Source organism: Tamandua tetradactyla, chromosome 19, assembly GCF_023851605.1.
Source record: "Tamandua tetradactyla isolate mTamTet1 chromosome 19, mTamTet1.pri, whole genome shotgun sequence".
NCBI lineage: Eukaryota > Metazoa > Chordata > Mammalia > Pilosa > Myrmecophagidae > Tamandua > Tamandua tetradactyla.
Genome location: NC_135345.1, coordinates 71,115,896 through 71,143,799, shown reverse-complemented (window position 1 = coordinate 71,143,799; position 27,904 = coordinate 71,115,896). Strand labels below are relative to the sequence as shown.

At 33.7% G+C, this 27,904-nt stretch overlaps 2 protein-coding genes across 2 annotated transcripts in view; one reads left to right on the top strand and one right to left on the bottom strand.

Annotated features, from left to right (window-relative positions):
- Positions 1-27,904, top strand: part of CSN2 (casein beta) — a 365,252-nt gene that overhangs the window by 175,715 nt on the left and 161,633 nt on the right. The window contains exon 4 of the mRNA XM_077137094.1: positions 11,071-11,158. The gene's annotated coding sequence lies outside the window, so the exon portion shown is untranslated. The remainder of the gene's footprint in view (positions 1-11,070; positions 11,159-27,904) is intronic.
- CSN3 (casein kappa) lies at positions 74-8,432 on the bottom strand. Its single transcript, XM_077137163.1, has 5 exons — positions 8,346-8,432; positions 5,957-6,015; positions 4,124-4,156; positions 2,197-2,681; positions 74-220 (listed from the first exon to the last, which is right to left on the bottom strand). Exons 2-4 carry the CDS (start codon positions 6,005-6,007, stop codon positions 2,229-2,231), a joined length of 537 nt encoding a protein of 178 aa, XP_076993278.1. The 5' UTR covers positions 6,008-6,015; positions 8,346-8,432; the 3' UTR covers positions 74-220; positions 2,197-2,228.

Below are 27,904 nucleotides of genomic sequence, written 5' to 3'. Positions count from 1 at the left end.
CTAAGGCTTATTCACAGATTCCTTTCAAGTTAAAGAACAAGTTGCATTCAATTGGCTTTAATTTTATGCAAGAATCAAAAAATTAAATGTGGTATGAATGGAAAATGGAAGGGAAGAAGAGAAAGGAGCTGAGTCTGTGAAAATCACATTCTCTCTTGACCGAAGACAGACAAATGGCTTAAGTAGACTGTCTGAAGTAGTCACTTGGTTTCAGCAAAACCTATAAAAATAATGACAGATCAGGAATTTAGTCCATAATATGTGAACAGTTCTTATGATATGTAGACTTTTATTTAGCTTCCAAATTGGCCTCTTATGACTGTATCCATGGAGCTTATTAAATTAAATACTTAAATGCCATTATTTAAAACTGGCATATAGTGAATTGAAAATAATAGACTTGTCCTAATATTTACAGAAAAAACACTGTCCTTTCAGTATTTCTTTATATAGTGGTTTTAATTTAAGGAATATAGGATTATGATTTTTGAACAAATGTAACTATTGAAATAATCATTATTTCATTAAAAATATATTATGTAATATTGTATTTTTTTGGGGGGGTGGGGTGCATGGTCAGGGAATCGAACCCGGGTCTTGCACATGGAGGGCGAGCATCCTACCACTGAACCACCCGTGCACCCTAGTATTGTACTTTTTTTATTTTTTATTGTACTTTATTTATTTATTTATTTATTTATTTATTTATTTATTGTACTTTTTTTTTAGGGTACCCGTGTACCCTAGTATTGTACTGTTTTCTAAAATTTAATAAGTCAAATATTTGTTCAGCTTATTTTTCTCTTTTTCCTAATAGATGTCCTGTTAAATAGCACCTGAACATCACAATGTACACAGGTGCAATTTAAAGGAAATCATGATATATTTTCTTGCTTTTACTGAAATTAGATAGCCCAGATGGATGTAGATATCATAGTATTTTAGCCCCCACTATCTGAAACCAAACAGGTTTGGTTTGATCCCCAGTTTTGCTACTTTCTAGTTATGATAATTTGCTTAACATCCCATGGCCTATTTTTTCTTTCATAAGTTAGAGATAGCAATAAAATCTGTCTCACAGGTAATTATGTAACCACTTATGACTTAGAATATTGGCTAAAAAAGTTTTAATTTTTTTTTTACATTGGATTATAAAACAATTAATGCACAGATTGGTCAATTCTTAAAATGCTTTCACATATGCTTTCTCATCAATGAAAGTTATGAGAAAAATGAAGGCTCAGAGAGAGTAATGACTTGTCTAAGGTCACACAAATGGAAGAAGCATCCTTCTCCAGTCCGATGCTATTCCATCAGATCACAGACTGCTGTATGGTATTTTATATCATAAAACATGTAGGTGTATAATGGAATGAAAATATATGTTGCAAAAATTCAAAATGTCATAATTTTCTTCTAAAATTATTTCACATTCTTTGGTCATGTACAATTTTATTAAATATTCTCTTTATTTAACTTTGTTCCATAAGTTTCAAATTATTAAAGACCATCATTAGCCTTTGATCCAAATAATAAATAGTAATGTTTTACATTACATTCAAGATTTGAAAATATCCTTCTTAATATTTATATGATTTTTTCAATTAAGCATTGTAATTCTTCCATGAGCTTATCTTTGGATGGGAGAGATTTGGGTTGCATAACTTCATAGATCCTTTCAGAAATGATGTTTTAATAAATAAATGCAAGGGAAATATATAGTTTTCTTTCACTCTCCTTAAACCAAAATTAGAATATAAGAGCTTCTGCTAAATAATTAACGTGTATTTAATTTCATTATATAAATATATATACATTATTTTAAGAACATGCATTTTTTAAATAAGGAAAATAAGGAGAGTTTGAAACAGTATTTTACTTTGCTGTGTTAATTTGCATGTGAATAGGTGTGAGATGAAAACAATAATTAGGTCCTAGAAATGTTCCAATTGTTGGAAAAATCAAAGATTGATAATAAAATCCCAATTTTCTTCCTTTTGTAAATTTAGATGATTTTTCATTTCTTGTTGGAGCAGAAATCTATTGCATCATTTCTGTGGTGCCACCAAATTAGAATTATATTTAGCCTATTTTGACTCTCATAACCACATTTTCTACTATTTTAGCATTTATGATCTTATTTATAAATCCATACATCTTGTCTGGATCATTCATTTGTATCTTTTTCTCATTTACCTCTGAATCTTCTTTCACGTTGCCTGGTGTTTTTAGACCGTGGGTGAAGTAGCTGGGACTGTTGTGGCCTCAGGTGTGCTTGTGATGAATGACTCTGAGGAAGATTCTGAAGCCACCAATGTGGCCACTGCTGGTTCAGTGGTAGGGACAGGGGTAGGCCCAACAGTAGCAATGGTGTTGATGGTGGGGATTGGTGCTTTCTCCTGAATTTTCTTTGTGGAAACGAAGATAAATGATGGATGTAGGTATGTGTGATGTATCACTGGGGAAGGATAGGCACTTGACAGAACTGACCATTGAGAAAGTAGGGCATGTGGCCTAACTGCAACTGGTTTCGTGTGAGGCAGGTATGGATTATTGATAGTTATAGCTGGACTGGGTTGATAGTAACTTTGTCCATAATGAGAATAGCTATTCACCGCATAATGAATTGGGACATATTTGACTTTTTTCTGACAGAACTGTCTTCCATTGTTCTCATGGCACTGCAAAAAGAAAAATAATACATTACGCAGATTGTCATTATTGTAGTCTGGAATGCAGAGATCTCTTAAACTAGCATTTTTTAAAAATAGTATCTCATAGTATTTGATATCAAGCTAGTATAATATTGAAAATAGTCAAGCGGCCAAATTATTACACAAGATGTGAATTTGTAGACCTCTCTTCCATTTCATGATTTTCAAAAAATATTAAAAATTGTGTTTGTTTTAAAAGTGTTGGGCAAAATAATCTATAATGTAAACCCAGAGCTTGGCATTCATGGAACATGTTCAATAATTGTGGGGCATTTATAATATAATATAATAATTCATAATAATGATAATAATAAATAGCTAGAAAATCTCGTTGAGGGCTTTAACATAGGAAAATGGTATATGTATTCTTACCACGTTTGTAATTTTTTACAAATTTTATTTATCTAGAGATTAGGCCTGCTATTTTTTTTTTTGTATGCTGTACGGGAGGGGTCACGTTTCATTCTTTTTTCATGTGAGTATCCCATTTTTGCTGCATCATTTGTTGAATTTTTGTTTGTTTGTGTGTTTTGGGAAATGCATGGGCCAGGAATCCCCAGGCCTCCCGCATGGCAGGCGAGAATTCTACCACTGAACTACCCTTGTACCCCCTACCATTTGTTTTGTTTTATTTTGTTTTTCATGGGCAGGCACCAGGAATCGAACCTGGGTCTCCGGCATGGCAGGCGAGAACTCTGCCTGCTGAGCCACGGTGGCCCGCCCATCATTTGTTTTTATGACAAATTATAGCAGAAAAATAAAATAATGTGAGGGTGAGGGGTTCTTGGATTTATACGTTAGGTTTCTTCAGCTTAATTTCCTCTGAAACATATCAGTTAGGGAATTTCCTTTATTTCAATTTTCATTTGCATCTGTTCTATCCAGTATGTTTAGCTGTAGACATTTGTCAGCAGATCTCTGCATATGAATAGAAGCAAATAAACAAAATTACACTGCAAAGCAAGCAAGAAAACAATTTAAAATGTTTTCATTTGAACCTATTTGGGAAACATATCAGGAATAAACACAAGTATATGAGAGGTAATCAGAGATGAGTCAGGCAGGGATCTTTAAAAGTAAAGTGGGAGAGATATTAAAGTTTTACTTTAGTTTCCATTTTTTCAAATACTAAATACTTAGAGAGTTTTTTCACATTGCTAAACATACCTGAAAATCAATGATACATGACTTAATCACAAAATGCAACCAAGGCTTTCAGATGAACATTGAAATTGATTCATATGATTGCTTGCAGCAGTGATATTTTTTAAATGATTATTAGTTTATTTAATGTAGTTGAAAATATATATTTAGTTTGCAGTCAGAAACCATTCATTAATATAGAACTTTGCAGAATAATTATATTTTGGAGTTCAATATTCTAACAGAAATAGTTATAATAAACTTACTATTGGTTGTTCCTGTTTTTGGACCTCTGCAGCCTGGTGGGGTTCAGAGAAATAAGAAATAATGAGAAATAAGCCAAAAAAAGAAAGCAAAGGGGAATCTACATTTTTTAGGGTTTTTAAAAAAATATCTTATGTATTAAAGCAAAACATATTTTCTTTTTAAAATTAAAAAGCATTTCCTATGATAATTCAATCTATGAGAACTGTGAATCCCTCAAGGAGCAATAGTAATGCATTGATTAAAATAGTGATAATGAACTCTATGGTTAAATTGACCTTAAAAATCACCACCAAGGGAGAAAGATTCACTGCTGAAAATAAACTGATCATTTGACGTCTGTGCCAACAAATACAAATAATATTTACTTAAATGAAAAATATGAATAACATATATTCAGTTTGTACTAAATGTACATTGTTAAAAATTTGAGGAGAATTGAGCAATTTTTTTTCTGCTTTTACACTAAGATGGTTTCTGAGGCTTACTTAGAAGATTTAAATATTGCCTCTAGCAAAACATTGATATATAAAGGTTAACTAATATTTTTCTATCAGCTTCTATTTATTTTTATAGTATTTTCTTAGTTCTGGAAAGCACAATGCATAGAGGATCAGGTGTGAGAAAATTTCCATAGACATGTATGTCTAAAGCTTTAAAAACATACAACGTTATACATTTTTGATAGAAGTTCACATTGTTAAAAATTAAAAATCAATAGTTCTGGTTTAGAACTTTTCACACATGTATCTTGGGTACAAAAAAGACTCTAGAGACCTTTTATAAGGTGTAGATGTAAAAATAAGAAATTTGAACTAAGCAAAAAATACGTGGTATTGAGACAGACTTGCTTTACTCTAAATGTATTAAATTATTAGTTTAAAATTTTGAAAGAATAGTATGGTTATATAAAATGTTTGCCAACTCCTTCCCCTCAACAATTCTGATATTGAATCACTTTAATACAACATCAACCTAAATTAAGTATTCTTTGTCATGTGTTCATTTTGGTATCCTGATTTTTCCATATTTCTTATTATTTTCTCATTTGTCTCATAGTTTTCTTATTTACCATTTTTATAGTTGAAGAATAAACTATCAATGATTATATCATAAAATATTCAATCAGTGCCTGGAAACCACAAATGAACATTAAAGTAAAACAAAGCAATAGCCAAAGCAACAACAAAAACGAGTCAGAAAATTAGAAGAAACAAAGCCTTTTTCTTGGTCCAGGAGCCTTAAAACATAGCTGGAATTCAAAAAGATTCCTTCAAACCACAGAATTGCTTATGGACATGGATACCTGAAAAGGAGCCAGTCTATGACATAGGGGAAGAGTGTAACAAATGGGAAGGATTGGAATGTAAAGGTAGATGTGTCAAAGTTTTTGAAATTGCTGGAAAAGCTTAACCAGATTCCTACTCTTTGAAAGATTTGATTCTGGAAGATATCGGAGGCTAGGTGAGATGAAATTTAATTAAAAAGTTTCTGATCCTGGACTATTGATTTCTGTATTTATTCCTTATGAATTACATTCAGAACATTTGATATCTTAAAAATAAGTCTGGTATTGTTCTTTTCCCCAGGATGTATATTTTCCATAGTATGAGAAATTTAAAGGCTTTCTATTCTTGATAGAATGTAATTTGCATATCCAGAAGAACATGGCTTTAATAATACAAATATGAAAATAAGTTTACTTTAAAAATATAGCTAGTATGCAGTTAATTTTTCTGTGAAATATAACTATTTAGAAATTTGCCTAATCAAAGCACTTAAGTAAAATTTTCCTAAAGTCTTAAGACAAATGCATTAGATGGGGTTTAATTTACCAAAAAGGGCAGGGTTAATGCCAGGATATTCACAACCAGAAATATCTTCATGATTGCACCTAAAAATAAAAACAAAAACATTAAACTGAAAGGATCTGTTACTAACAATTTCATGCTTTGCTTTAAAAGAATGCCAAATTTTAGCCAATGTGGAAAATCTACTTTGACAAAAGTGGTATGACAAAACTAAACTCAGAGTAAAAGACTTCGAATTTAACTTCTGATAATATTAATGAAAGTATCATTACAGGTCAACCATCCATTCATTTGATAAATTCTAAGACCAGCTAGGAACAGTGTGCTATGCCAAATGTGGGGCTTGCTAAAGTGGATTTGATCCAGTCCTTGCTGATTGATCAGTAGCCTTGATTTTAGGTGAAGTGTTTCCCTTGTAAACCACTGTAAGAGGCAAGAAAGTGGAAAATGCTGCAAAAGTGGTTTTCTACAGATGGAGGCTTTCGGTTAAGAGAATTAAGAAAGTCTTTGAGCAGGAGACGGCTTTGAGGTGGGACTTGCCCATGTAGTGATTAATAAGATAAGAAGCTTTTCAGGTAGAGTAGAAAGTCTTGGGGATGTTCATGGGCATTTTGATGGGAGTATTGTTTGAGAAGGTCTCCCTTAAAGCTGGAAAGAAAGTTTAGAGCAGAAAAAGGAAAAACTTTAAATTCCAGGTTAAAGAGTTAGGCACAACCATGCTGCATATGTGACAGAAACCAGTATTTCTGAATTTAATTTGAAGGGCTGAATTCTAGCCCAGACTCTCTCCCTACTTGTGTAAACTTGGTCAAGTCATTTCCCTTCCCTGGGTCTCAGGTATCTTACGTGTAAAATGAGGGTTTGGACTAAGGGCTTTCTAAAATTCTGTGCTTCGTGATCAATCTAACAGAAGCATGTAGGGTGATGTGGTAAGGGGTCTTTCTGAAGTTGCCTTCTTCATACTCTGCTTTGCCAGTAGCTACAACTGATATGATTAACTTGATTGTATTATGAAGAAAATAAGAATATGACACTACAACTGCTTTGACTGAAATATAAATTAGTTTATTCTTTCTAACAGAGTATATTGTGCCATACCACTTTATTTGATTTTTAATAAATTTTATTTTTAGGTAGATACATCCAAACACCTAAAACTTCTAACACTTAAGCACCTATTAATTTGCTATTTAAAGACAAACTATATCTTGTTATAGCTGTTGCTGTCATATGTGTATAGACAAGTTAGTACAAACTTTGAGTTTTACATAAAAGAACCAGAGTTAAAGTCCAGGGTAGGGAAAGTCTCCATTTGCCTCTGATTCTTCAGTAAGAATGATAAGGAAAGTTGTCTACGAAGCTGACTTCAGAACAGCCTGTAGGATATCACTATGTGGAAAGGAGACCAGGTGGATTCAAATTCAAACAACCTAAAGCTTCACTGAGGGGGATGGAGCTCCTTTTTAGCTCTTCATTTACCAGCTATCTTTTAAGATTGCTGATTGAAAAATAATCTTTCTATGAAGCACCACAGACTCCTTAGCAATTTATACAAAATTCTATAACACACACACAAACAAAAAGTAAACATTCTGAAAAATGACAGTAATTCCTTCTTCAATGTAAATGTAAATCAGGAAGAGGTATACCATACTTTAAGCATCAGCTACTTAAACCATCAAGTACTTACCTTCTTCATCACTTGGTAAAACAGAACTAATTTGTCAAACGGTAGAACTATTGTGCTCTCACATGTATTTGAAAGCCATATTTCAAAACAACTGTATTAAAATAAAATTAAGTCATGTCTCTCAGGTAGAAATAAAATTTCAAATTACTACGGGTTCAATATGAAATGTTATTGCCAGTTTTTCTCAGGAAAATTATACATTTTGCTATAGAAATAGGTTCATTGCTTGGAATGCCTTCTTTAGAATGTACATTGTATTCTGTAGCTTAGTCAGGAACTTCTCTTGAATTTACCTCAAAGTACAATTAAAATGAAATGTAACAGGGGGTGCGAGGGTAGTTCAGGGGTAGAATTCTTGCCTGCCATGCAGGAGACCTGGGTTAGATTCCCGGTCCATGCACTTCCCAAACAAACAAAGAAATCAACAAAAAACAAACAACAAAAAATTCAACAAATGGTGCTACAATAACGGGATATTCACATGCAAAAAGAATGAAATGTGACCCTGCCATACAGCGTACAAAACCAAAAATTAAGTGTAATAAAACGATGGTAGAATCTAGAGTCTAGTTAAGAAATTATTATTAAAACAATACTAGGACATTTTCAAGCTTATAGTAAAGGATAAAATGAGGGACATATGTCTCTAAAATAACCTTGATGGCACCCCAACTAATGACCATGAAAAGGAGTGGTTGTCTTTGGACATGTCTGTGTGAGTACCTTTCCGCGGGCCTATCACGTCCGGGTGCCTGTCACGTCTTGCTTGGCAGTAGGTTGAGTTGGCCTCTCAGCTGGTCTTGTGTGAAGACCCAAGATAAATAACTCACACTAATTAAAGGATATTAGTACCTTGAGTCACGCTATTCTATTTCCCTCCTACTTTTTACCCAATAAGAAGATGACAGGAAGGAAAAAAATTGATGACAGTAGGGTCAGTCATAGTTAATAAAATACAGAGAAATACAGTTACTATTCATAAAGCTTGAAAAGAGACTAGTCACATGATTTCAAGGAATGATTCTTTTTATGCTTTATAAAGAGATATAGGGCAGTTTTGAAAACATTAATTGAATTCTTTATCAGCTAATACCATCTATTTAAATTTAAATCTATTGTCACAATGAAAAATAGCTAGCCACCACACTTTTGTATGTTAAGTTTTTCTTTTTTAGCTTAAAAACCTGGATATTAAGTCATCCTATACCTCTTAGGGACTGTGACTGGTCTTCTTCCTTCCACTATTACAGTAATTGAGTGTTAGAGGCTAGAAAATACCAATACACCTCCCAAAACAAACAAACAAACAAGTAAACAAAGAAACAAATGATAAAACCACAAATGGTGCTGCAATAACGGGGTACTCACATGGAAAAAGAATGAAATGTGACCTCCAGCATCCAGCATACAAAAAAAAAAGATTAGAAAATGAACCATGTTTTACATACCCAAAGTACCTTCTTATAACTTAAATCCAAATATGAAACATTTTAATCAATATAAATAGGAACCTATTTACATTTGTGCTGCAAAATGTATTCTTCAGTAAGCTCATGATGCAAGCATTCAATGCATACTTATTGATTGATCTCTTCTAAATACAAATTTTCTTTAGATTTTAAATCTTAATAACATTGGTGAAACATTTTGAATGTACAAAATTAAAGTATTTTGAATTGACTATAATTTTTCTGTGTCAAGGACAGCTCATTCTGACTTTTGACATGGGGGGCAATATGTGCTGGTGATATGGGGGTAATATGGCTAAACAAATAATCTGTCTAGATGATTCAGGAAAGGATATGTTCTTTTCCTTCCATTTCTCTGGGAAAAATGTTAACTGTGACTTTACCTTGGCTGTGAAGACCTGATCAGTCTGAGGTATTTACAGGAATAAATGTAGAACTGCCAGAACACAAATAAAAAATAATACTGGCATTGTAGTTATTTCCCTATTCCTAGTTTGTTTCTTGGAACTATTTCATGTCTTAGAAATTTAGGAATGAGGTTCAGAAGCCTGGCATGCTTATTCAGTTGCTACAGAGTAAATTCAGATTTTTTTATTTCTCAGAATAGTTGGCTTCTGAAGCTCAAGAATATATGGCAGAATTTCAAAATGGCTAAGACAAGTTAGTAAGGTAATAACAGCCATTCTTATTTGCACTTTTAATCACGCTATTTTCCTTTGGTTGTCAGGTTCTAGTGATAGGTGGAAGATTATTGTCTGATCAATCCCCAAATTTGAAGGTGTTATATTCCACATGGGAATTTATCTGACATTGATGGAGAGCCACAGCAATGATGTTGATTTTCTCATGTGCCTTTGATTATTTAATTCACGAAAACCAGAGACTAAGAACACTTTTAAGAACATTCTTTTAGTGGGAAAATATGTTTCAGATTTACTTGGCTTTGCTAAGGATCCTTCTCCCCACCCAGAGAAGAAAATTTATAAATTGGGTCTCCCCCTCCACCCCAATCACTAATCTGGCTCTTGTGAGGGATTTGCAAGATTGGACAGCCTTTGAGCACTTACGTTATTCCTGGTACTGGTCCAGGCATTTGGGATAAATTAGTAGCCATGGTAGGCAAAGTCTGTGCCCTCGTGGAGCATAACATTTACTTGAATACTATTGACTCTGAACACTTCTCATATATATTGACTGACAGCAATCTAAAAGGACCTAGAGTTTTAAATGACTGTAGTAGAAGAACTAGGTGAACTTTATCTTGAAGCTATTTAAATATTTTAGTGCTTTCATTAAAAAAAGCAAAGGAAGGATCGAAATGACCCAGCCCTGAAATCTCGCAGGTTGCTAAGATGGTTCTGAACAGGGGCCCCAAATTTAGAGTGTTTGCAATCTGGAATTATTCCTCTGCCTTGGTCTCGCTCACATATTCATTATAAGAAGGTATGGCATACTACTGAAACATCCCTGGGTTACGGGAAGGGGAACAACAGAGCTTCTTAGTCAAACTACAGTTTCTTTTTGTTTAGCTTTGATAATCCATGCCCATTTATATTCCTGTTCTTACAGAGGGACAAGGGAAGTAGGACTGTAGATTTATATGTTCACATTTCATGCACTGTAAATTTTTTTTATATATTTTTTGTATTTTTTATTTTTATTTTTTCTCTATATTATCATTTTATTTCTTTTTCTGTTGTCTTGCTATTTCTTTTTCTAAATCGATCAAATCTACTAAGAAATGATGATCATACATCTATGTGATGATATTAAGAATTACTGATTGCGTATGTAGAATGGAATGATTTCACTGTAAATTTTTTGTTATAGTACAATAGTAAGTGAAATGATGATTATTGACTCATAAGCACTTTTTTTTTTGCCTGTAACAACTTATTTCTTACTTCTGATAACTACTTTTTCACTATTCTCTGGTATTCACATGCAATGATTATTTTCTGTCTCATTTTATTTCTTAGCCACTTCATCAGGATCATGCTGATCTCAACTGCTTATCAAGTGCTTGAAGTACGAAGATGTTTGTGACAGTAATTGTGATGCAAATGAGTAAGCCTATATGATTAATTTTTAAGGCACTATTAGTATAGAAATTTTGTATGCTTCAGAGATGGTGAGTATATATGAAAACCATTCAAAAATAGCACAAAATTCTCTTAAATGTTTGCAGTAAGCTAGCAAAATGGAATATCACAAGTTTAAGCTTCTGTAACCAATTCAGTTAAATAAAAATTACCCTCATAAACAGGGTACTGCTGGGTATATAGTAGAGTTGAGCAAAACTGTTTGCAGAAACTGTCTAAAGTGTTCTCTGCTGGACATTGCTTAGAAGACTGCAGAGAGATCTGCAGCTCAGACTGAGTATCATTATGACTTTAGCATTAATGTATACATAAATCCTTTATGCTTTAGTAACTTTTAGGGTCCCATTATTGCTGAGGACATTATAAGGTTAAAAAATAAAAGGATTAATCAAGAAATCTAAAGCATCATTTCTTCAATACGATTATAGGAACCTCTGTAACCTTTTCCTGTATTTACTCCAGTAAATTTTTTTATCTCTGTCATACCATTTGAAACAGATGATCAAGCCATCTTCATGTAGGCATATCTAATGCTAACATTTATATCCTCCTCTTACACAACCTCTCAGCAGACTTCGATGGTGATTAGTCTATTTTGACTTACAATTTCTTTTTTCTTTTATTTTACCCAATCACTGGCTACTCTTTCTTAGTGTCTTTTTGGTTCCTCCAATTTTCTTCAAACTTCAAATTTGGGGGGAACTTGCAAGATTATTCCTGAATGCTCCCTCAACTTTTTTAAAATCTATTTTCTGTATCATTCTAGATAACTTACTCCATTTCAAGAGACTTAAATGTTGTTGACTTAATTGAACTCCAAATTCAACTGTCCAACAGAAGTTTTGAATCTCCATTTGGATGTCTGATAGACACATCACACCTATCATGACATCAACAGAACCCTTGATCCCCAAACATATGCCTCTTTTCAACCAGCTTCTCTACCACCCTTTCCCCTTTAGTAAATGGTCCCATGATACTTCCATTGACTCAATAGAAAATCCTATAAGTCATCTTTTGTCTCTCCCCACAATTCATTAGAAGAATTGTGACCTCTATCATAACAATATCCTCTGAATCTGTCACCTCTTTGTATTGCTAATTTTTTCACCCTGTTCTGACCCACTGAGATTTTGTAGCTGAACCATCCCAACAGTTACCTTTCTGATCTCTATTTTCACTTTTGTCATTGACAATCATTCTCTAGATGGTTATGACACTGTTTTTTAGAGCAGCTGTTTGATATAATTATTTTCCTGCTTGAACTCCTTCAGTGACTTCCTCTTGCACTTAGAATATAAAACCAAACTCCTCCCTGGGGCCTATAAATATCGATGTGACCCAGTCTCTATATATCCCTCTTATCTCCTACTACTTTTTCTCTCACTATGCTCCAGCTACAATGCTCTTCTTTCTGTTCTTAGAATGTTCCAAACTCTTTCCTAAAACAGGACCTTTATATTTAGTGTTTGGGGTTTTTGGAATATCTTTCCCTCAATTCTTTCATTGGTGCAATTTTTACATTATTCAGGCTCAAATGTCTTCTTGGAGATGTGTTTTTTGTTGGCATCATTTTTAATTTTTTTTTTTGCATGGGCAGGCACCAGGAATTGAACCTGGGTCTCTGGCATGGCAGGCAAGAATTCTGCCCCTGAGCCACTGTTGCACCGCCCTGCACCATTTTATTCTTTTTGCATGGGTAGGCATCAGGAATCGAACCCAGGTCTCTGGCATGGCAGGCAAGAATTCTGCCACTGTACCACCCATTGCCGGCCCCAGCGTCATTTGTAAATTGTCATTTTCCCTCCTTTCTTACTCTGTATTAATTTAACTTTTATTTTCTTCAGAATATGTTACAGTATAAAGTAGTTTTATGAATTTATATATATTTATTTACTCTTTTGTCTTCTTCCACTAGAAGATTCTTTTCTCAGAGCATATTTGTTGAACACATGATCAATTATCTGGACTACTTGTTTAAGTTACAAATTCCTGGCCTTCCCTCAGATCTACTGAATCAAAAATTAGTAGGGGATAAAGGTTGTATTTGGTTGATAAGCACCAAAATAATTTTATGTAAATGAAAGTTTGGGAGTCACTGATTTGTTCAGAATGAGGTCACAGCTTGATCAATGAGCACATCTAAATTGCACAAGAATATACTCAGATTCCCCTGGAATTTTAATTTATTTCATAAGAGCTAGTACATGTTGTGAAGAGATGGATATTTTTGATTGACTTTTCTCTAATGACACTAAAACTGATATTTTCCCTGAGTGTTTGGAAAGCTGGCTCTAATGTAGATCATTTGGAGTCATTGCTAGATTTCAGTGTGATTTTCTGGTTGTATTTAATTCCCATACAATAGCATTGAGTAGTTGAGGGGAACTAAAAGTTTTCTTAATCTATTGGAGGGGTGAAATGTCTTCCTTTTTACCATCTTTGGCTGTTAGGTCCGTCTCAGTTACCTTGGTTTGATTCAATTTGCTTTGCTGAAAGTTTCAGTTCTACTTGGGTATTGTTGAATTGACATAGATTGCTGGAGAACTACTCTCCCCAGGATATCTTAGTAGATTACATAAAAAAAATAATTTCTTGAGTTATTTTTGTTCTCTATTTCTATCTGGAAACTTCACAGAAATGCTATGTACTGAACGAGAATGTTATGAAGATATTGAGTGCTTTTTGCTTCTTAGCTCAGAGTTTAGTCCTAACGATCTAGAAAGAGGTTCCAGGGCATTTAATCCCCCCCCCCCGTTTTTTTTATCAGTGATGCCAAACGTCATTAAAAATACCAAATTAAGTGAGGTACATGGGTAGTTCAGTGTTAGAATGCTCACCTTCCATGCAGGAGACCCTGGACAATTTCTGGACGATGTACCAAAAAAAAGCAAATTAAGTCCAAAGCTACTTTCTTTATCCAGTAAATATTTACCGAACATCTAATTTGTACTCTCCCTTCTTCCTTTGCCTACCTTTCAATAACCTATTTATCCATCATGATTCAAGTCACGATCACCTGTATGACCTCGTCAAACTTCTGCAGGAAGAGCTAGTTCCTCTTCTGCTTTGCTTTTTAAAAACCTGTGGACATTTTATTGGAGCATTTATTATACGTATTGAAATTACGTGCATGCTTGACTTATTTGACTGTTAGATACTGAAAAGGTGAAAATAAAGTCCTTTCTCCTAGATTCTCAACTTTTAATAGTGACTGACGCAAAATTAATATTCAATGATTTAATGAATGAATAAATTTAGAAAGATTATGTAAGAGACATGTGGCTCCTACTTAATGGAATAGTGCAGTTGAATTTAGCATTCTGTTTTACTTTACCATGAAAGCCTCCTTCAGGAATGAGTATAGAAATCCACATGAATCTGAAACTTACTGTCTCTGGAGTGGACTACATTTCAGAATAGCGTAATATGTTCAGGACACAGTAATTTTATCAGCTATTTCAGATGGGTAGGTTAGAGTTGTTCCATGGTCAGTTTAGTTTGGGAAACTTGGTTAAGTAGAATGAATTTTATACTGTCAATTTTCAGATGGTACAATATGTATAGATACTGAAAATTTTGAAAGGAACTGTTTTGAGAAGGAATATTTATTTGGGGGGCCCTCTGGTGAGATAAATGCTTCAGGAAACACAGTTTGGGAAATAGCACTTTTGTGGGGCTGGTCCTCATAAGCCAACATTAGATTACAAAAAGAAGTGAAGGTTTGGTCACCAGATTTATTGGGAAATTATCGTCAATCATGCTAATCCAAGGTGTCAGTACCATGTGTGATGTTGTCCAAATATATTGGAGGAATAACTGATTAATTTTAATATAATATAGTTGTTTCATAAATTTTTAGTAGTTGAAAGTAAATTACAGGCTTCTTTTCCCCCAGAAATTTATGTGGAGGTGAATAAAATAAAAGTTTCAAATGAGAGTTAAAAATATATATTAAATAATTATTAAAAGAAGAAAAAAAAAGGAAAGACAGTTATTTGCAGAGCTTTCTTTCCTGAATTGCAGTGCAACCAAGGTTGTCTGTGGACCATCTTCAGGGTTTCGATTTCCTATCTTCTTCATGTCCCTCCACCTTGGTTTTTCATGACGGCCCTTTCCCAGTCATACAGTGGCCTCCATTCTCTCAGCTGTAAGGTTGAAAAGGAATCCCTATAAAATTAATTTAGCATAATATATTGAGAATGATTTTATCTTCTTGCCTTCCCCTCCCATAATTTTAACTGGGATCACTGACTTTGATGGGAAAGAATAAATATTTAAAGGCCATTTTCAAGGAGACAGCAATTTCACTGTTCCAGTCATGCCAGGGAGTTCATTAGGCTGGTCTTGATTAGTAGCCAGTTTATGGATGATGGCAGAATTTCCCTCATTGATGCAAAGAGTCTCAGTTATGAACAACTTAAACTTGGGGTGGAGAAACATAATCTTTGTTCAAAGGGAGTTTTTCTAATTTCCTGGTAATTAACCTGGGGGGACAAAGGCTGTCTCTGTGACACAAAGAAAGGCTCATTGTGCAGTAGAAGCTTGTGGGATGGCTTTTGTCATATGCTGCAGGAGTGTTTTTATTTCATTACTGCCTTCTACATTTTCCTCCATCAAGGGTTTGTTTCTGGAATGTACATCAGAGGATTTACGGAGACTGATGGTCAGGACAAACTTTTCCTCAACAAAGTTCACAAAACCTTTGCTATGTGCATTTGCTCTATATTAAAAGAGAATATTTATTTGATAAAAAGTCTCTGAATTTGGTATTCCCATAGCTAACACAAATATTAAATTTTTTAAGACATTATTTTCTATGGTTCTTGCTTGTTTTGGAACAAAGACTTTTGTTCGCAGCTTGATATTTTATAGGTCATGCAAATTCTATAGCAAAGTATGTGTCTCCATGAAGTTATCCTTTGATTATGCTAATGTTGTAATTGAATAGGCAGAGAAATGCTAACATCCAAATATTGATTTTAAGGTTTTTTTTCTCACAAAAAGGAATCTTTTACTGATTTATATGTTGAGAAAAGCTGTTTTTTGGTTAAAATTTGGGAAGCTTTTAGTCTTACTAATACATTCCGTTCATCAAATATTCATTCATTGGATACCTTGTACTTTACTAAGTACTGGGTAATAGTTATATTTACTGTGATGTACCAGGGACTTACATTCTCCTCAAGAAGGATATAGAAATGTAAATGAATCACTCTATTAGAAGTGAAGATATACAATGATTCAGAAAAAAAGTGGAAATCAAATGGAGGGGAGAGTGTCAAAGTGGTGAGTGATTCCTTTCCTTTGGAGGGATAGGAGAAAGTTTTTTATGAAAGTTTGATTTAGATCTTGAAAGATAAATTGATTTTAACAATGAAATAAAGGAATGGACAGTCTATGAAGAGAAAGCAACATGGGCATAAGCTCAACTGTAAGAGAGTAAAGGGCCAGTTGTGGGGAGTAGTACCTGGTGTCGGCGACTGACCTTTGGTAGGAGAGGGATTGGAAAAGAAACATGAGGCGACTATGTGGAAAGCCTTAATGCCAAATGGAAGATCTTATAGTGTAGGCATTTGAGAAAATCATACATAGAATTTCACCATATGTTTTGAAAGATAACTCTGTTGTCAGTGTGACAGCTAGGTGAGTGGAGAAGGAGATGGGTGACAATTATCCTTCTTAGCAAGGTTTTGTTTTTCCTCCTGAAAGAAAAAACAGAGGAATTTGAGCAGTGTTAGGAGCAACCATTTTGTAGCCCTGGACTCAGAATTTATTTTAGTAGATATGCTCTTGAAACAAAGGCATAGGAGTTGGATGGGCCTGGTTTTGTACTTCCTTCCTGCCACTTACTGAATCTGTGATTGTATGTCCACATGGCTTTTATATTCATCAGTTTTCCCATACATAAAATGAGGTTACTTTGCAGAAATTATGTGAGAATTCAGTGATATGATTTGGAAAAGCATGTTGTAACTATAAACAAGATATAAATACTATTTTTTATTTCTTCCATTAGCAGTTTCTTGGAGTTAAAGACCGTATTGAATTATTCTTATTCTCTTTATCAATTCATGAAGCTTAATTTCCTGTTTATGACATACAGACCCAATGGGTCAAATTTTTTTTAACTAAATTGAATCACCCTCTAGTTCATTTAATATGATTGTTGCAACTACTGTACATAAATGCTTGCAAAAGACTGTTATATAAGGTAATTTCCAAATTGCTTGTTTTTGATCATCTTCACTTTTCATCATTTCTCCAGATTTATCATCAAGAAGCAAACACCTGAATCTGTTATAAAATGTAATTAGTATTCCTGCTAAGAGTGCACATTTAGAAAACAGGAAGCTCAGGTCTTCCCTTTTATCTTTATTACAGAAGACTGCTAAACATATTAATGAGAGAACACAATATGTTTCTTCAATTATATACATTTTTCTTTTGGTTACAGGAATATTGATTCTTCAGTGAAATGGCTGAAATAATCAGCATTCAATTTTACAGTGTCCTGAAGCAAATCACAGGCATAGAATTATTAATACCAATGGGTCATATATTTGGGAATTTATACTTTGATTTTTTAAATACAAATATTGCCTCAAAAGTATACTTAGTTCAAGGACTGGGGAACTTTCTGTTAGAGAAGACTGAATGGATGCAAGAGGGAATTTAAAGGCTTTTGGTGGGAGATTAGTTTCTCAGACCAGTTTTCTGGGTCCTAATTTTATCTTTATTACAGTCTACAGCCCCTCGATTCATTTGGTAATTGACAGACAATTCACATTGTTTTTGATATGATGAGATGATAGGGGCCTCTATTATAGATGGAAATTGTGCCCTGAAGGATTTTATTACCATGAGAATCAGAAGTTAAGTTTGGGGTGTTAGTAATAATTAGAAAAAAAAATCACATGATTCTTAGGAATAGACTGAAGTCTATACGAGAAACTCGATCCACACATTCATATATTATGACCTCCAACTTGGTTAAAATGTTGTCTTATTTAGCCTTCTGATGCAGGCTAACATGTATATTAGCAAATGTTAAAAATTATTTTGTAAAACATTTTTAATAAGAAAAGTTTTATTGTTTCTGTTATATCACAGCAAATGAGTGATTTGAAATGTTATTTTGGCTGGGACATATGGAAACTTCAATGTTTTCTACCAGAGAAAAACAATGAAACAAATTGAACTTTGAAGATGTTGGAAACTTGTTATATATTTTATTTTTCATAGAGAGATTCATTCCAATCTACAAACAATTATCCCAAAGACATACTTTGTATTGTGTATTCTTACCAGTTATCTCCTCTTAAATTGCACTGGGACTTTTCTTTCTTGTTTGCTTTCCATTCGGTGGTGTATTTGTAGGGTCAGACAGAGGTATTGGAATAGGAAGAAAACAATATCTAAACCATGGATACATTTTATTTATGAGTGATGGGTGTGGCCCAAGTGGATATTGGTAAGGAGGCCATAGAACTGTAAGGTGATTCACTGCTTTCATGACCTGATGGAAGGAAAAAATTTTAAAGGCTTGTTGTGTTCTTTACACAAGAGAGATATAAATAGCCTTTTAATACGTAAGACTTTATTTTCAAGAATATCATGTAGAATCTCTAAATAATTTACCCTTTCTATGAATATTAACTCAATTAATTTAGGTCATATTAGAAAATTACTTACAGATCACCATATCCATAGCCAGATTTGTCTGATAATTGTTTCTATCACTATAAGGCCAAGGAGCATGATGAGGGGCCATGAAATTTCTCCCTTTGGCGTCATGCAAGGTCTTTTTTCAAACCATGTGTTGGAAGCAGTCACTGTCTCTTTCATCTTTCCTCCCTCTCTCCCTCTCCGTCTATCTATATCCCCATCAGTCTCTGCATCCTTAACAGTCTGGTTATAATTATGGTCTCAAAGCTATGCTTCCTCTTAGATAACAATATTTCCACAAATGCAAATAAATCTGTCAACAAGCTCCTTCTCCAAAATTCATTCTCTTCTCCTGAAACAATTTTGTTTCATTTATTGCTTAAATAAAAATGATCCATTAGTGAATTTACCCCTGGCGGAATCATCAATGCTGTCCTACGACTAATCCTCAAGTTTTAATTATTTATTTTTTTTTAGCTTCTCTGGCTTTGTGAATTGAAGCAGAGTGTATCCATGAGGAGTTATGAGCCTTTACTAAGTTAAATGAATCTAATAAACATGATTACAACCCATGTGTTCAAAGAGTGATTCAAGTTTCAGCCTGGATCCCCAAGTCACATGAAATGCTGAACTGATTACTTTTAAACAAGCAGAGCCTAAGCCACCAAAGTATAACCTGTGTTGATTAAGTGCTAATACCTAAAACTCATAACAAATGTTTTTAAGCACTGCTAAGGATATTTCACATGGGAAGCTTATTTGCAAACAAGAGGAAAAGTAATTTACTCTTTGTTTTTCTTGTTTTGGGTCCTGTGCAATCTAAATCTCAAACAGAAAAATTACTTCCTTTGCACTGCTGATGATATGCAAATACCAAAATATATACATAAACATGAAGGAAATAATTTGACTATTCTCTATATAATATTGTTTGATAATATCCATATTTTAAAATCTGTGATAGGATTGTTCAAGCACCATTGTAGAAACTATTTTCCTGAAAAATTAACTATGCATTGTAAATGGCTCAGCTACCATTTGTGGAATTGAACTATATACTGAACAGTATATCATTTACAATATCTTCTAGAATATGACACTAAATGGGAAAAAGTGCCAGTCATGCTTATAAAGTAGAATAGAGTTGTAGAGAAAAGAAATACCTGAGATTCATGAACAAACCAAAAAAGTATAAATATTCTGGGATGTAGAAATGAATAATCACAAGGAAACCAAAAGTTACAGCCAAGATGGCTGTGATCAGAAGGAGAGTGTTCATCTTATTCTGAAATATCTAGGAAATCAGCTGAAAGATCTAATAATACAAATTCAGAAGATTGAGTCCTGGTAAAGATTATTTCTGATAGCTCTTTGGCCTTAGGCAAGTCACTTGGAATCTTAGGACCTCAGTCTGTCTGTTAATGAAGAATATGTTTTTAAGGAAATATCAAAGGTGCTTTCAATTTTATAATTATATTACATTAAGTCTTTTAAAAATAACATTCACATATTATTTAAGGATGATAATTCTCTATACGTGGTAATAATTATTTTTGGAATAAAATAATGTCTCAGTTTATATGTTTAATGTTAATATGGGTATATGAAGTTATTAAGTGATAATATGAAGTTCAAAACAGCATTCCATATAATAACATCCATGAAATTAATTTAGGTGCCAGAGTTATTTGTATTGGTATCCAGGCAGCCTCCCAAAACCCACGCTATATAGAGGGACCTATTTCATACATTTAGGAATGATATTTCCAAAGCAGTTTGCTCTGTTTTAATTTCCATTAGAGAACCCTTAAGCTACTGATTCAATATAATCTTTAATATTTACTATCTTAAAATATGTATTATCATGTATCATTTACAAACCTGCTAATAAATATTGAAGAAAATTAAGCTAAATTAAAGATTTAATCAATGGTGCTATTATAGATAATAATATATATTATATAATAATATATAAGAAATAGACAATAAAACTTAGAATTGTTCATATTCTTTAAAAGTATTTGATTAAGCTTTATATTGGCCCCATGTATATCATTAACATTATTTTAAACTCTATTGGGACTTCATCTTGTGCATAGGCCATATGTGTAGTTCATATCACATTTATATTGTCATTCAGAGGAAAAAATGACTTGAAATATCTTTTGTTAAATTTATTCCTAAATATTTTATTCTTTTGGTTGCTATTGTAAATGGAATTTTTTATTTGATTTCTTCCTCGGAATGCTCATTACTATTTATAGAAACACTACTGATTTGAGGGTGTTAATCTTGTACCCTGCCACTGTGTTGTACTCATTTATTATCTCTAGTACTTTTGCTGTAGATATTTTTTTATTTTGGCATGGGCAGGCACTGGGAATTGAACCTGGATCTCTGGCATGGCAGGCGAGAATTCTGTCTGCTGAGCCACCATTGCACCAACCAGTCTCTGTCACACCATCCTCTTTGCTGTAGATCTTTTTTTGAATTTACAACATATACATTCTGCAAACAGTGAGAATTTTACTTCTTCCTTTCTAATTTGGATGTCTTTTATTTATTTTTCTTATCTAATTGCTCTGACTAGAACTTCCAGCACAATGTTAAATAACAGTGGTGACAGTGGGCGTGCTTTTTGTTCCTGATCTTAGAGGGAAAGCTTTCAGTCTTTCCCCATGGCAGACAATTTTAGCTTTGGGCTTTTCATATAATCCTTTTATCATATTGAGGAAGGTCCCTTCTATTCTATCTTTGAAATGTTTTCCTCAAGAAAGGATACTGAATTTTTTCAAATGCCTTTTATGTATCAATCAAGATGATCATGTGGTTTTTCCTCTTTGACATATTGGTATGGTGCATTACACTAACTGATTTTCTTGTGTTGAACCAGCCTTGACTACCTGGAATAAATCCCACTTGGTCATGGTGTATAATTCTTTTAATGTGCTGCTGGATTCAATTTGCAAGTGTTTTTTTGAGAACTTTTTCATCTATATTAAAGAAATTTGTCTATAATTTTCTTTTCTTGTAATATCATTTCTGACTTTGGTAATAGGGTAATATTGGCCTCATAGGATGAGTTAGGCAGCTTTTTTTCCTCTTCAATGTTTTTCGTATAGTTTGAACAGGATTGGTACTAATTCCTTCTTGAAATCTTGGTAGAATTCACATGTGAAGGCATCTGGTGCTGGTCCTGGAGTTTTCTCTTTTGGGGGCTTCTGATGACTGATTCAATCTCTTTACTTGTGATTAGTTTATTGAGGTTGTCTATTTCTTCTGGAGTCATTGTTGGTTGTTCATGTATTTCTAGGAAGTTGTCCATTTCATCTATGTTGTCTAGTTTATTAACATATAATTGCTCATAGTATCCTCTCATTAATTCCTTTATTTCTGTGGGGGTCAGTAGTTATGCCCCCTCTTCCGTTCTGGTTTCATTTATTTGCATCCTTTCTCTCTCTCTCTTTTTCTTTTTTTGTCAGCCTAGCTAAGGGTCCATTGATATTATTGATTTTCTCAGAGAACGATCTTCTGTTTTTGTTAGGATTTTCTCAATTGTTTTCATATTTTCAATTTCATTTATTTCTGCTCTAATCTTTGTTATTTCCTTTCTTTTGGTTGCTTTGGGGTTGGTTTGCTGTTCTGTCTCTAGTTCTTCCAAGTGAACAGTTAATTCCTTGATATTTATTCTTTCTTCTTTTTTAATAAAAGCATTTAAAGCAATAAAGTTTCCTGTCAGCACCACCTTTGCTGCATGCCTAAATTTTGACATGTTGTGTTTTCATTTTAATTTGTCTTGAGGTATTTACTGATTTCTCTTATATTTCTTTCTTTACTTACTAGTTGTTTAGGAGTGTATTGTTTAGCCTCCATACATTTGTGAATTTTCTGGCCCTCTACCTGTTATGATTTCCAACTTCATTCCATTATTATCTGAGAAAATGTTTTATATAATTTCAGTCTTTTTCAATTTATTGAAATTTGCTTTGTGACCTGGCATATCCTTGACAATAATCCATGAGCACTTGAGAAAAATGTGTATCCTGCTGTTGTGGGGTGTAGTGTTCTGTAAATGTTTGTTAAATCTAGTTCATTTCTCATTCAAAATCTTTGTTTCCTTATTGATCCTCTGTCTAGATGTTCTATCCATTCTTGAGAGTGGGGAATCGAAGTCTTCAATTATTATGGTAGAGGTGTCTACTTCTCCCTTCAGGGTTGTCAGTGTTTGCTCATGTACTTTGGAGCACTCTAACTTGGTGCATAAATATTCATGATTGTTATGTTTTCTTGTTGAATTGTTCTGTTTATTAATATATGGCGTCCTTTGTCTCTTTTTATTGTTTTTTCATTTGAAGTCTCATTTATCTAATAGTAGTATAGCTACCCCTGCTTTTTCTTACTGTTTTGCAAGAAATATCTTTTTCCAGCCTTTCACTTTCAACATATTTTTGTTCTTGGGTCTAAAGTGAGTGTCCTGTGGAGAGCATATAGATGGTTCATGTTTTTTAATCCATTCTGCCAGTCTATATCTTTTGATTGGGGCAGTTTAATCCATTAATATTTCATGTTATTACTCTAAAAGCAGTACTTTCTTCTACCATTTTGTCTTTTGTCTTTTATATGTCGTCTAATTCTTTTCTCTCTTTACATTTATTGATAGTCTTCATTTCTACACTCTTCTCCAGACCGCTTTTTCCTTTCTTTACATATCTACCTGTCGTGCTCCCTTTTGTTTTTCTTATAGAACTGGTCTCTTAGTCAAATTTTCTCAGTGATTATCTGAAAATATTTTAATCTCCCCCTTATTTTTGAAGGATGGTTTTGCTGGGAATAAAATTCTTGATTGGCAGTTTTTCTCTTTCAGAATCTTAAATAAATCATACTATTGCCTTCTCACCTCCGTGGTTTCTGCTGATAAATCCACAATAGTCTTATTGACTTATAAGGACTATATATCCTTGTATATAATGGATTGTTTTTCTCTTGCTGCTTTCAAGATTCTATTCTCTCTATGGCTTTACTATTTGACAACCTGTTTAGTAAGTGTCTTAGAGTAGGTCTATTCAAATCTATTCTGTTTGGGGCACACTATTCTTCTAGTTTGCAAGCTGCTAGAATGTGATATACCAGTAATGGAATGGCTTTTAAAAATGGGAATTTATTAAGTTGCAAATTTACAGTTCTAAAGCTATGATTAAAGCAAGGCTATAGAAATGTCCCATCTAAGGCATCCAGGGAAATATACCTTGGTTTAAGAAGGCTGATGATGTTCAAGGTTACTTTCTCAACTGGAAAGGCACATGGTGAACATGGCAACATCTGCTAGCTTTCACTCCAGACTTCTTGTTACCTGAAGCTCCCCTAGGGGCATTTCCAAAGGTCTCCGGCTGCATAGGCTCTTGTTCTCGTGGCTGTCATGACTCTAAAGCTCTTTCCAAAATGTTTCCTCTCTTAAGGGATCCCAGTAAACTAATCAAACCCACCTGGAATGGGTGGAGTCACATCTCCCTCTAATCAAAGGTTAATACCTACAATAGGGTAAGTCACATCTCTGTGGATATAATCTAATCAAGTTTCCAACCTAAATGCTGGATTAAAAGTAATGGCTACCTCTACAAGATGGATCAGGATTAAATCATGGTTTTTCTAGGGCATATAATCCTTTCAAACTACCTTCTTTGATCTGTAATCTTATGTCTTTCATAAGAGATGGGAAATTTTCAGTGATAATTTCCTTCCTTAGCTTTTCTGCTTCTTTTCCCTTCTCTTTTCCATCTGAAACACTCATAGTACATAACACATGAATATGTGCCTCATGTTGTCATTTATTTCTCTGAGATCCAGTTCATATTTTCCATTCTTTTCCCTATTTTTCTTTGGTTTGTCAGATTTCAGATGTCCTGTCCCCTAGGTCGCTTATCCTTTCTTCATCTATTCAAATTTATTGTTGTAGGTCTCCATTTTTTTTTCATTTCTTCTATTGTGCTTTCATTCCCATAAGGGCTGCAATTTGTATTTTTTAAACTTTTGAGTTCTTCTTTATGTTTGCCCAATGTCTTCTTTATATCTTCCCTCAACTCATTTATGTGATTTTTGATGAGATTTTGCATGCCTGTTCAAACATCCTGAATTAGTTGTTTCAATTCCTGTATCTCATTTGAGGTGTTGATTTGTTTCTTTGACTGGGCCATATCTTTGAATTTTCTAGTATGACTCATTACTTTTTGCTGGCAACTAGGCATTTGACTTCCTTAATTAGTTAATTCTGGAGTTTGTTTTCACTCTTTCACTTAGGGTTTACTTGTTGAATAGTGTTATTCTCTGTTTATGCTTTAGCATTCAGTTCAACTTATTATAGACCTATAGCATAGGTTCTGTTTTACTGATCAGAAGTTTTAAGTTCTTGTTTTTTCTGTTTCTTATCCTGCCTATATGGAGCCTTTCTTTGAAGAAGGTCTCCTCAGATATGATCAACCCCATTTGAGCTTGGCCTGGATCCCCTTTTCTTGGGAAAGTTACACCCTTCATGGAATAGTCCACCTGACAGTTTGCTTTGTATCTCAAACATGCCTTAATTATCCCCTTACTTGGGACAGTATGGAGCCTGAGTGTACTGGAAGTTCTATCTAATGAGCTGTTAACAAGTTAAAAAAAAAGAAAAAGGCTTTTCAGAGCCAAATCCCCCCTCCCCAGGTTTGCCAAACAACTGCTAGGGTTTATAGTGATCTCTGTGTTCCCAGGCTCTGGGAACCTCTATGTGCTCCCTTTTCTTGTATTTTGTGCTGTCCAACTCAAAAAACCTCTGTTTTTCTTTCCATCGGTCCTGCCCCCTCTGTGCTAGGGTGAAAACTCCTGGTTCCTTTAGTTCTTACTCCAGAACTAAACCTTACTCCATGTTTATCTGCGCATGGGGCAGGTTTCATAGTCAGAATTTGTTAATTGACTCCTCATTTGGAGCTTGGTTTAGCTAAGTCCTTGCTCTAGTAAAATCTGTTTCTTTTCCCCTCAGGGAACCAGCATCTCATGTCCACTGGAGAGGGGTGCTGGCCTTTGCAGAATGGGAGTCTTACAGTTCCATGTGGTATCTCAGCCAATTCCACCCATTCCAGGCTGGTGTACAATGTGTGTCTGGTTACTGATGCCCCCCCAGCAGTTATTCTGTACAGTTCTTGGCGATTTACTAGCTTCTCTGGAGGATGAACTAAATTCCACACCTCTCTATGTCACCATCTTGCCCTGCCTCCTGGGTTTTTAATTCTTATTGGAATACCTTCAAGAGTATCATATCCTGGATTTCAATGTTTATTTCACAGAGATTAAATAATTCCAATTTTAGTACTCCTGCCTATACTGTTATCCATAGCTCTGGAGAAATCTATTCTTATCCCAGACTGGTTATAATGAAAACAAAGGTACAGACAACACAATGGTCTTAATAACTTAGGCCTTTGATTCAGTTTTCCTTAAATCAGTAAGATGAGGTTGATGCTTAGTAATAAGCAAAGTTTTATATTTACTCTGGGTTTGCACTGATTTTTTTTTCTAACTTGCAATAATAGTGACAGATTAAAGCACTAGTTAAAAGTATGATTTCTTAAACCAAATTCCTGGTATTCAATATCATGTCTGTCAGATGATAAAGTATGATAACTTATGCTTTTCTTCTTAACCCTTACAGAAATCAATTCTCAAAAGAACTCAGAAAAATAATAACTGGTAGCATGTTTTAAGGATTTCAAGTGTTGAAGCATGAACCTAAGCTCAAACTCTTCCCACAGTTCTCAACCCTGTTTATTCAACAACATACACCTTTTAAATGTTTGATGGGCATGTCAAACCCAATATATTCAAAGCTTAATTTATTACATTTTCCTACAAATCTATACCTCATTTTTATTTAATCCCTCATCTGAAGGTCACTCAGTCCACCAAGCATACAAGCCAGAATTCTTTCCTTGTCCCTATCTTCCATGCCTAATGGTCATATAAGATTTTTCCTCTTGTATAGTCTTCTATTCAACTTACTTTCCATCCTCATAGCCATTCCTTTAGTTTATTTCCTCGTTCCACCTCGACTGCTGCAACAGCCTCTTAGATTACCTATCTCCAATATTCTTTCTCTCCAATCCTTTTTCTGTAATAATCCTATAGTGATCCCTCTTAAGTAGATATCAAACATTTAAAAATGCAACTCATAGTTAAAAAATGCATTGTAAACATAAATCAGTGCACACACACTGAAACATATAACTGAAACAAAGGTTTTATAAAATAATTCCCACCTTCTGTACATGCAGAACAATTTATTCTTTTCTATTCTAGTCTAGTCTATTCCATTCTATTCTATTCTATTCATTTTGTTCTGTTCTATTCTTTTTTATTTCAGTCTTTTCTATTCTAGTCCATTTAATTCTAATTTATTTATTTTAAATTCTTGTAGAGACCAACAAAGTTGATTTTATAGTAAAAAGTGATAAAAATGGCAAAATGCTAACACTTGTGAATCTAGGAAAAATATAGTTGATTATTCAGTGTATTTATTCTTATGCATTAGAAGTTTTAAAATTTTTCAAAATATTGACAAATATTATTTGCATAAATATTTTTTCCCCTTATTGGGAAGCAGGCTTTTACAGGGGAGGGGTGAGTCATTCTCAATTCTTAGAATTCCAGTATTTAGCATAATGAAGGCCCAAAGTAATTGTTAAATAAATTATATGTTGTTCAAAGATTATGAGTTCTACTAATTTCTAATATACTTTGAAAGACTGGGAAAGCCAAGACATTTCTTTATGTAGGTAATAAAAAGGTCAGAAACTCTAATCTAAAATACTAAAAGCTAATTTTGTATGAAAAATTGAAAGTTGCCATCATGGAGTTCACTAGGCAACTGCGCAATATTTCTTGTGATTATTGTTCATAAACTAATTTTGGACTTGTGTATCAAGCAACACCTAAAATTATTTTTCAGTTAATTTTTTGTTCATAGTTACAGTTTTCAGTAGTTAATTTTAATCCTATGTGCAAACATGTAAACAAATGA

Coding starts and splice junctions, on each gene's coding strand:
- CSN3 (XM_077137163.1), bottom strand. CDS start 6,007: ATGAAGATATTTCTGGTTGTGAATATCCTGGCATTAACCCTGCCCTTT. Junction 4,157..5,956: donor CATTAACCCTGCCCTTTTTG/GTAAATTAAACC, acceptor GAACCCCACCAG/GCTGCAGAGGTCCAAAAACA. Junction 2,682..4,123: donor AAAAACAGGAACAACCAATA/GTAAGTTTATTA, acceptor TTCTTTTTGCAG/TGCCATGAGAACAATGGAAG.